The sequence below is a fragment of the Sinocyclocheilus anshuiensis genome, unplaced genomic scaffold, assembly GCF_001515605.1.
Source record: "Sinocyclocheilus anshuiensis isolate Anshui unplaced genomic scaffold, SAMN03320099.WGS_v1.1 scaffold509, whole genome shotgun sequence".
In the NCBI taxonomy this organism is placed as follows: domain Eukaryota; kingdom Metazoa; phylum Chordata; class Actinopteri; order Cypriniformes; family Cyprinidae; genus Sinocyclocheilus; species Sinocyclocheilus anshuiensis.
The window spans coordinates 565,271-576,433 of record NW_015539853.1 but is presented as its reverse complement, the minus strand read 5'-3'; the positions used below and the strand labels follow the sequence as shown (position 1 = coordinate 576,433).

Sequence of the window (11,163 nt, the reverse complement as noted above, 5' to 3'; positions counted from 1 at the left end):
CATAGATATTAACTGTAAGTAGCAAGTATCCATCATTGAAAATTTATGCCAACAAAATTCCACACACACAATCCATGTGAATGATGATCCCGCCTATTTCCTCTTTTGTGTGGTGATCTTCAGCACAAAAATCTCAAAAGGTGTTTGTGCTGCCAAAACATGCCTTACCTTCCCATTTACCTTACCACTGATTAGCTTTCACAGACTGCCGGTCAGAGACGTTGGCAGAGTATCAATAATTCATTGTCTTTTAATTGTGTTTTTTTCCTTTAAATGTCAGACTGTACCGTACGCAGGAATGCAAAGATATTAAGATCAGTGTGGGCCACAGACAAAGCCAGCAGCACACTGTTCTGCACTGTCATTGTTATAAGTGTGTCAGACAATAAGTAGAAGAAAATGAAGAAATCAAAGACTCTAGATAAAACATCTTTATCGCATCTCAAAATGACATATTGTGTCCCATTGCTTTTTATTTTACTCTTTGAATGGAAAAGGGAACAACCTAGAGGATTCTGCGAACATTTCCATATTGTTTTTTTTTTTGTACGTTTGTTGCTGTTTGTTAAAAAACATGCAAATAGACAGACGTCAGAGCTGTAAATTTTCGACACAAATACATGCATTTGTTTTTATTCACAAAACCAGCCCATAGTTCTAATCCAATACAAACATTGCTGCTTTTTTAAAAGCTGTAGCTACCGGCAATGTCATGAAAACATACCAAACCAAAAAAGTTCAGTCTTTTTCAGTGCATTCGACAGAGCCGAGCAAGTGCTGTGGAGGGCTCCGTAAAAATTCAGACCTGTACACTGAGAACAATAATGTGACGAGCCGTAATAAAACGTAACATCATGTGGAACATCATTCGACGTGATATTACGTGACGTGATATGATGTAATCTGACATGATATAACAAAAGGCTGCCAGTACAGTAAAGCAAACTGAAATATTTATCTTAAATTTGGAGCTTCCAGTAGTAACAACCCTACAGAAACAATGAGAATTTTATCTTCCAATTAAGTCGTCATCAGAGTACGTTTTTTTTTTTTATGATGTATATTTGTTCATTCAGAAAACTGGGTTTGTAGATTTTGGAATATTTTCTTTCCCTTGAAAGACAAACATTGATCAGTTTTTAAAACGATAAATTTAAATCAAACTAAAAAAAGAAACAATCATAAAATACAGTTTTTAAGTAAGAACAATGGTCCTAAATTACAATAGTGCTTGCCATTAGCCACTAATTTTAAAATATAGCCTTAAAATTTACATTCTCTACACAAGTACTGTATCTTTCCACACGTGAACAACATTAACACCAAACACAGAAATTTTGTTGATTGTCCACACTGAGTCCGCCATTTCTGTTTGTCAATGAACAGTTCCATGTCTAAGCCACAGAAAAAATCTGCTGGAAAAGGGACAAAAAGGTACCAAAATGGAAACATATAAAAGGGAATGAAAGTTGCCATAGATATTTTTATTTATGTTTAATTTTTGGTTCAAGGAATAAGTAGGTGAATCCATTACTCGTTTGATTCTTTTTGTATTGTTGTTTTATTGTTCTGTATCTTGTGATGAAGTTTTTTTTTCATAGTTGTCTCGAGTTTCTCTTTTTGTTTTCACGTAGTTTGTGTTTGTCAGCCAGTGTTGGTGCCCGAGATGATCCAAGCGAGAGTTGGCATTGCACTTGATGGCAGAGCTTTGGGTGGAGGTCAGAGGTCACAGTTCTACTGGAACCATCGGAACGCCGCGCCCGTCGGCAGCATCACCTTCTTAGAGAAAGAAAAAGAGAAATTGGGGGAGGGGACAGAAATGGGGTGCATTTAGTAGAGTGCGGTTTGGATGAAAAACACATACAGACCTAGATTTATTAGATCCAAATTAGCATTTTGTGGATTTTAGTCATGTCTGTTAGCATTGAAGCTAATTACATGCTAGTGTACACTTAAATCTTGACATTCATTCAAACGCATTCAAACTTTTTTCACAACTACAATACTGATGACTCATCCTGCACTACACAGATTTTTGTCCAATCAAATGCTCTCTAGAACAAGAATGCCCCGCCTTCTAGTATTACCTGCAGCCGACCAGCATTTATCAAACAGTGTCTCACAAGGTGTGTCCGAAAGTGCTTACTACCTGAACAGGTACTTAATTTGATAAGGAACAAACTTCGCACTCATTAAAAAAAATTGGTCAATATTGTACAAAAACCTGTAGTATGACTGAAATCCATACGTACTGTATCTGCCATGTTGGCTTTGTCATTGTTGCTTCACTGCCTTTCAAAAATCTTCTCCCATGACCTCATGAGATAGTAGTGTTGACTGGATGCGCACTTCACAATCTCATCAGAAAAAGTATTTTTTGTCTACTATTTTATGAATACTACAAAGTCAGCATACTACTCATGTCACATACAGTACTATATTGTAAGGAAGTATGCATATTCAGATGCAAGTTGTAGTCCATCAAGTACTTTTGGCTTACTGTTCTATGACTATTACAAAATCTGACATACTACTAATTTCACATACTGTTTTTCACAACTTGTAGGTCACTGAGTACTTTTCAATTACTGTTTTATGAATGCTATGAAGTCCAACATACTGCTAATTTCACATGCTTTTTTGCCTATTATATAGTATGGAAGTATGCATATTCAGACACAAGTTGTAGGTCACTGAATACTATTCACTTACTGTTTTATGAATGCTATGAAGTCCGACATACTACTAATTTCATATACTGCTTTTTGCTTACTATATAGTATTAAAATATGCATATTCGGATGTAAGTTGTAGGACACTGAGAACTTTTCATGTACTGTTTTCCGAATACTATGAAATCTGACATACTACTAATTTCACATACTGTTTTTGGCCAACTATATAGTACGGAAGAATGCATATTCAGACAGAAGTTGTAGGTCATTGAGTACTTTTTGCATACTGTTTTATAGATACTACAAAGTTTGACATACTACTAATTTCATATACTCTTTTTTGCCAAATATATAGTATGTAGGTATGCATATTCGGATGCAAGCTGTAGGTCACTGAATACTATTCGCTTACTGTTTTATGAATACTATGAAGTCCAACATACTACTAATTTCACATACTGCTTTTTACTTACTATATAGTATTAAAGTATGCATATTCAGATGTAAGTTGTAGGTCACTAAGAACTTTTCACGTACTGTTTTCCGAATACTATGAAATCTGACATACTACTAATTTTACATACTGTTTTTTACTTAACATATAGTATTAAAGTATGCATATTTGGATGCAAGTTTAAGGCCACTGAGTAATTTTCGCTTGCAGTTTTATGAATACTATGAAATCCAAAATACTACTAATTTCACATACTCTTTTTTGCCTACTATATAGTATGGAATTATGCATATTCGGATGCAAGTTGTAGGTCATCAAGTACTTTTTCACTTACTGTCTTATGAATACTACGAAGTCCAACGTACTAATTTCACATACTGTTTTTCACCAGCTATATAGTATGGAAGAATGCATATTCAGATGCAAGCTTTAGGTCATCAAGTACTTTTCACTGACTGTTTTATGAATACTACTGTACAAAGTCAGACATACTACTAATTTCATATACTGTTTTTCACCAGCTATATAGTATGGAATAATGCATATTCAGATGCAAGCTTTAGGTCATCAAGTACTTTTCACTTACTGTTTTATGAATACTACAAAGTCAGACATACTACTAATTTCACATACTGTTTTGGCCAACTATATAGTACGGAAGAATGCATATTCAGACACAACTTGTAGGTCATTGAGTACTTTTTGCATACTGTTTTATACTACAAAGTTTGACATACTACTAATTTCATATACTCTTTTTTGCCAAATATATAGTATGTAGGTATGCATATTCGGACGCAAGTTGTAGGTCACTGAGTACTTTTCGATTACTGTTTTATGAATACTATGAAATCCGACATACTGCTAATTTCACAGTGTTTTTTGCACACTATGCACTAGTATGGAAGTATGCATATATTTGGATGCAGGGACAGATGTGACGTGGCTAAACCTTGAAGGCTAATTTAAAAAAAGGGGATGAGGTCTTAGATATTCTTCACTTAAACTTCCTGTTTCGATAGAAAATATGTCAGAAGACAAGCATTTGACAAGCAATGAACCTTCAAATAAACAAAATTATGTAATTAAATTCTAAATTTCATTCTTCTATAAGCAGACACCATTTAGAAACTGTTTCCAGGCAAAAATACAGAAATCCACAGACGTTGGTTGTTTTGCATCCTTTCTCTCTCCTCTGCGGCCGTGTGATTCATCTAATTCCTCCTTCTCCCCCTTTCCTTCCCTGTTCTGTCTTTCCTGCCCCCTCCTCCTCTCCAGCCATGGGCCATGGCCCTGGCTCCATGTGAAACCCGATACGCCACATTCATTATTTAGTCACCACGCAGTCACGTCCAGCGCCCACCACACTGCTCTCACTACGGCCTCTTTATATCTCTCTCTCTCTCTGTATTCTTTCAGTGCTGCACGTCTGTCGGTTTGGCGTCAGCGGTGGGACTCAGGTGGGCGCTGAGTATGGGCCAGTTGAGGAAAAGCAAGAAGCCTTGTGAGGCAACGTTGAGGTTGAAGGGGACTGAAAACATAGCGCCTTCCCCCCAATAATGCAACACTACTGCGGCACAGAATCTTAAACGTTTGCCAGCACTGGCCTAAGCCATGGGCAGCAAACACATCCGCGCTCACATGATCACACGTGCACCAGCCCACACACTCACACTCAATATCATTCAAGCGTTCCTGAACGAGACAAACTAAGACGGACACATTTTAAACACACAAAGAAATATATGGGCCAGACTTAACGGACTAAACTAGAGTGCTCCCATGACAACAGCTGGGCAGATGTTAACTCTTAACACTTTAATTTAACACTTCCTAATATCATGTTGTAAATCAAGATTGCATGAGTATTTCAAGTATTTCTTGGATGAAACAACATTTTCATTTTTTTTTTACTTTGGGGAGTGTATGATTCTTATTTTCTGTCAGAGGACAGTCAAAACAATAAACTCTTGTGGCTGATAAACAATATAGTGTATCAGACATCAATATTGAATGCAGCATTGCAATTTTCCTTTATGGAGAAGACAATCCCAGAATGCATTGAGATAAGCTCATTCATTCAATGCCCAAATATATTGGTAAAAATCATTGCAAAAGTACTATTTTGCCCAGTACTTATGTGTGAAATTTATTTTATGCTTATTAAAGCATCATATTGTTAGCTTAGCAACATGCTAGCATCAAACAGCTTTAGAAGAGTTTCCTACAAAAGAGAGGGTTTGAAAATAATTTATAAAACTGTTTTAATGTATGTATGTATTTATGTATATATATATATATATATATATATTAAATTAAGTATTATAGATGCATATATATGTGATTTGATGTCTGATGCATTTTTTGAGGATTCTTTGATGAATAGAAAGTTCAAAAGAATGCATTTATTCGAATAAAAGTATTAATTTCTTTAAAAAATAAATAAATACTGACCTCACTTTTAAACAGTAGCCTTGTGACTTGTGATATTTTAAATTATAAATTATAAACAGCATATTTTGAAATCAAATGCCATAATTTTCCAGTAAAGTCTTTTTAATCAGTTTATATTCGCTGTGGAGTTACATTTAATACATAAACCATTTTTTTTCCTGACGCGAATGTTTTGCTAGAAATATCTGTTTATCATCATAGAGTATCTGTGGTATTAAAATACACGTAAAAGTAAAAATCTGATAACTGCTCAAAAATCCTTACTGTTGAGACCAGCTTAATATTCTGTTTTGTGTTGCATTTCATGCATTTGCCTAATTTAGAGACCTAAATGAAAATTTGAGTAGATACTCATTTCAAAACAATGCAACATGCGTACTGCTGACTGCATGTGAAAATCAAATGCAACACTGTGGGTGTGTCTTGCTCACAAGCGCCTGGGAATTCACTGGTTGTGACCTTTGGCTTGTCACAACCCACTAGAAGAGACCATGACACCCAATCCTCTTTCAGAAGCCAAGCCCACAGGCGACTACTATGACACCTGACCCACAACCTTTAACCCTAAATCTGTACAAACACTGGACCCTGACAAGCAGTAGCGTGCGTTTCCAAGGTCATCATTCCTGCAAGGTGTTAACCAAAAGATCCACCATCTTAATCTGTGTTTATTGATTTTCCTATGAATAAGTTACCACTCCAATCTGCTGAGGGTTCAGTTTCCACAGGTCAGTGATACACTGGATCCGTATTACTGACCTGTGGGGACAAGAGCACAGTTTGACTGTTTCCATTCGATAGCCTGAGCTAAAAATTGTGAATTAAAGGTTAAAATAAATCATCTTTTTTGCATCAAAGTATTTTAAGTCACTAAACATCAAAGTTTTTTTTTTTTATTATTTAAAAACAGCACTGACACTGGTTATTTAATATGCACAACTTTACACAGTAAATGTTTGGAATCATTGCAATTTTTATATGTTTTTAAAGAAATCTCTTATGCTCACCGAGACTGCATTTATTTGATAAAAAATACAATAAAAACAGTAATATTGTGAGACATTATTACAATTTAAAAAAAACTGTTTTCTAGTTTAATATATTTTCAAATTGTATTTATTCCTGTGATGTCAAAGCTGAATTTTCAACAGCCATTATTCCAGTCTTTTGTGTCACATGATCCTTCAGAAATGATCCTAATATGCTAATATGCTTTTCAAAAACAATTCTTGGTACAATTTTGGGTAAGATAAAAAAAATTTAAAAAAAAGTATACTTTTATTCAGCAAGGACACATTAAATTGCTAGTGACAGTAAAGACATTTATAATGTCTTATAATATGAAAAAAAAGTTTCCACAAAAATATTAAGCAGCCAAAAACTCATTTTAAGATTGATTATAATAAGAACCATTATTAATAACTGAGCATAATAATTTATAATAATTGAGCACCAAATCAACATTTTATAATGATTTCTGAAGGATCATGTGACACTGAAGCCTGAAATAATAATGCTAAAAATCCAGCTTTGCCATCACAAAAATAAATTACAATTAATAATATATTAACATAGGAAACAGTGAGTGAGTGTGTGTCAGGGTGTCAGATAGAGGTGCAGGGTGACAGCTTCTCTCTGTGTACGCATACCAAGAAGAGACCGTCTCTCCCTTTCAGAGCTCTGATACCACCATCATCTCAAATAAACCCTTCACTCTAATGCGACTGTCATGAGACACACACACATGTTTACTTAGCGATTGAAATGGGGACATTGCATAGACTTCTATTGGTTTAATATATAACTATCATTATAAATACCATATCCTAAACCTAGCAGAACACATTCTGCATTTTAACAATTTAAAAAAAAAAAGATTTTTATACTTTTTTATGTCCACAAAACATGGTTACGTAGATACATACTCAAAATTAATATTTTTATATTTACACTGAAAAAAATGTCAGGTACAAATTGTGCTGGCGTCAATTAAATTAAAAAAGTTGATTTATTCCCGTCAAAAATATTAGGCAATTTTGATTGAATCACCTTGACTACATTAGGTTACACTTTTAAACATATGAAAACCTTTTGTAACTTTAGAATGAATCAATCAATCAATTATTCATTAAAAAAAAAAAAATTTGTTAAAAGTCGTTGCTAGTTTAAGCTGGTCAAGCTAGAATTGAGCTGATTTAGCTGGTTGGTCAGCTGATCTTCCAGCCTCAACAGAAGCAAAACCCTTTTGAATCTAGCAAAACAGACCAGCTTGACGAGATAAGACCAGTTAACCAGCTTAGTCTGCCTTAAGCTTTTTTTTTTTTAAACATGACAAAAACACAGGTGAAAAAAAAACTAATTTAGTGCTAGAAGCTAACATTCATATGTGGAGGAAAAAGTTTATATATAAATTTATATATAAACACACTGACAGAGCATACATATATAATACATTTTTAAGGTACAAAATATATTATGTATGAATGAAATGTAAATCATCAATTACTCACACTATCCTCACAGATACTTATGCTAACAAATGCTAACAAGCAAAGCCATTCAGGCACATTAACACAGCTAAAATAAAGGAACAAGCAGTCATGCAGCCACATGCAAGCAGAGCTCTAAGGTCTTGGGGTGAACGTGAACGTCAGTCCGGCGAGCCTCACGCTCCTAATTCTCCTGTGCTTCTTTTATATCCATTCAGACGCAGGCTTCCTAAAATAATTTCCCACATCTCCAGTCAGTGAGGTGTGAGGTGGCAAAGGCCTTGACGGTCTGCACGCTACCTCCCCCCTCACTCTCCCCTCTGTTTTTATGGCTCTCTCTGAGATGCCAGCAATGCACCGTGAAAGCTGCAAAACACCCAGTAGCCTAGCTACTGCAAGATTACTCCCTGCCTGTACCCTCTCTCTTAAAACACACACACACACACACACTGTTACTTTACCATATACACACACCAACACTGTCAAACACAAACTTGAATATAAGTTCAGTGCAAGTGCAGGCTACAGTTGCGTTCGATCCTTCGCTGATATAATTTTATATATAAGTGGAGACAGATGAACAGATTGTAACTGTATTTCTTTCTTCCAACCAGACAGTACAAGCATTTACTGTCTAAGTTCTTTTTAGACAAGCAAGAGTCACCACAGATCAATTCATGTCAAACTCTACCAATTAAACTGAAACTACGGATATATTTCAGAATGTACAGTATATGACCTTTTCAGAATGTTTATCTAAATCAGAAATCAGTTTTTATTAATTACACTACCGGTCAAATTGTTCCTCTCTTCTGCTCACCAAGACTGAATTTATTTGATCAAAATGCAGTAAAAACGGACCTGTCCGGAGCCGTACCGTGCCGTACCATGCAGTGGAAAAGCGCCATTAGTTAACCCTGCAAAAATGAGCACCATAGGTCAGACTGCAAGAAGCTGGCAGACAAAGTTAGTCTTGCTGGTTAATCTAGTTAAAAATTCATTTCTTATAAATTGGACTCCATGTTCTAGTTAATGGTGATGAGATACTAAGCAGTCTAAATCACAAAACTTTACTGGTGATACTAGTCAGCCTGCTAGGAGCTTGCTGACCAAGTTAGTCTTGCTGATTAAGCTAGTTAAGGCTGCTGACAGATAAGACTCCATGTTTTTATTAATCGTGATGAGATGATAAGCAGTCTAAACAGCAAAACTTTAATGGTGAAACTGGTCAGCCTTCATGAAGCTAGTTGGACAGATTAACCATGCTTGTTAATTTAGTTAAGAATCCCATGCTGATAGATAGGATTCCATGTTCTAATTAATGGCGATAAGATGCTGAGCAGTCTAAACAGCAAAATGTTACTGGTAAAACTGGTCGGCCTACATGAGGCTGGTTGGCTAGGTTAGTCATTCTGGTTAAGCTAGTTAAGAATCCCATGCTGAGAGATAAGATTCCATATTGTAATTTAGAGTGATGATGAGATAAGTAGTCAAAACAGCAAAACTTTACTAGTTAAACTAATCAGTATGCATGAAGCTGGTTGACCAAGTTAGTCTTGTTGGTTAAGTTAGTTAAGAATCCCATGGTAATAGATTGATTCCATTTTGTAATTAATGTTGATGAGATGATAAGAGGTCTAAATAGCAAAACCTTACTGATCAAACGAATCAGTCTGCATGAATATGGTAGACCAAAATTGTTGGTTAAGCTATAAGAATCCTGTGCTTATGGATAGGATTCCATGTTCTAATTACTGTTGATGAGATGTTAAGCAGTCTAAACTGCAAAACATTACTAGTGAAACTGTTCAGCCTACATGATGCTGGTTGACCAAGTTATGTTGTTATTCTGTTATGTTATGTTATGCTGGTTATGCTGGTTAAGAATTCCATGCTGATGGATACGATTTCATGTTCTAATTAATGATGATGAGATGCTAAGTGGTCTAAATGACAAATCTTTACTGGTGAAACTGGTCGGTCTGCATGAAGCTGGTTGACCAAGTTAGTCTTGCTGGTTAAGCTAGTTAAGACTCCCATGGTAATGGACTGATTCCATTTTGTAATTAATGTTGATGAGATGATAAAAGAGGTCTAAACAGGAAAACCTTACTGGTCAAACTGGTCAGCCTGCATGAAGCCAGCTCTCCAAGTTAGTCTTGCTGGTTAAGTTAGTTAAGACCTTCATGCTGATAGATAGCATCTCATCAACATGAATATGATCATAAAATTCTAAACCGTTAAAATGGCAAAACTGTACTTGTGAAAGTCGGTCTGCATGACACTGACTGGTCAGGTAAATCTGCTGGTTAAGCTAGTTAATAAGTCTGGTGGGGACACCAGTTCATCAGCATACAAAGCACAACATACTTGTATGTTGATGATCATCATGCAGTGCCGTTGTACTGGCGTCCCCACCAGGTTTCTTAAATTATTTAATAAGCTAGAGTATTTTGGTGGTAACCAACTAGCTTCATGCAGGCCAAGAACCAGACCCGAACCAGAATTATAAATTGATATGTTGTGCTCTATTTGGTTTCCACAGCGCTGTTTCAACTCTGTCTAGTAGCAATAAAACAGCAGGTGCAGCACATCTCAGATGCTTAGTGCAAAACTATTCCCATCATGATAGGCGCTCGAATTAACATCCATTTAAGAAACCATAAACCGGCAGCACTTTATGTTTTAGACACATTTTAATCACAGGGGCTCCCTGAGACGCCATCAGACGTGACCTTGTTTGACTCCACGCTGACTGGACAGCTGGGGGAGCAGACGTGGCTTGGAATTATCCGACCATTTTTAATGACTGAAACGTTAGTGACACAGCTTCACCCTGCCATTATTATTCTTACAGATTGTGTCTGTAATCAGCAAACAAAACAACAAAAAACAATTGATTTAAAGGTTTTATTTGTGTGGAAGACATCAAATGGACAAATCTAAAATCCCTGTGCATATAGCAGATGCCAATTAAAAGGAAGCATAAGTACCTTCAAACTAATTTAATCATTTGTCCCTTTTTTAACTAAAAAGAGCCTAATGCATATTAGGCACATAAACATCAAACATGATGAACTTGAAGAGAAAA

The 11,163-nt window shown here is 35.7% G+C and overlaps 1 protein-coding gene across 4 annotated transcripts in view; it reads right to left on the bottom strand.

Moving 5' to 3' along the window:
* Nucleotides 1-561: 561 nt before the first annotated feature.
* Nucleotides 562-11,163, bottom strand: part of cxxc5a (CXXC finger protein 5a) — a 29,499-nt gene continuing 18,897 nt past the window's right edge. For 3 of the 4 annotated variants that reach the window (XM_016481050.1, XM_016481048.1, XM_016481049.1), the window contains exon 3: nt 562-1,779. In XM_016481050.1, the coding sequence (XP_016336536.1) occupies nt 1,735-1,779 (45 nt within the window). In that variant the 3' untranslated portion in view covers nt 562-1,734. The remainder of the gene's footprint in view (nt 1,780-11,163) is intronic. The other variant, XM_016481051.1, reaches the window with a different exon arrangement.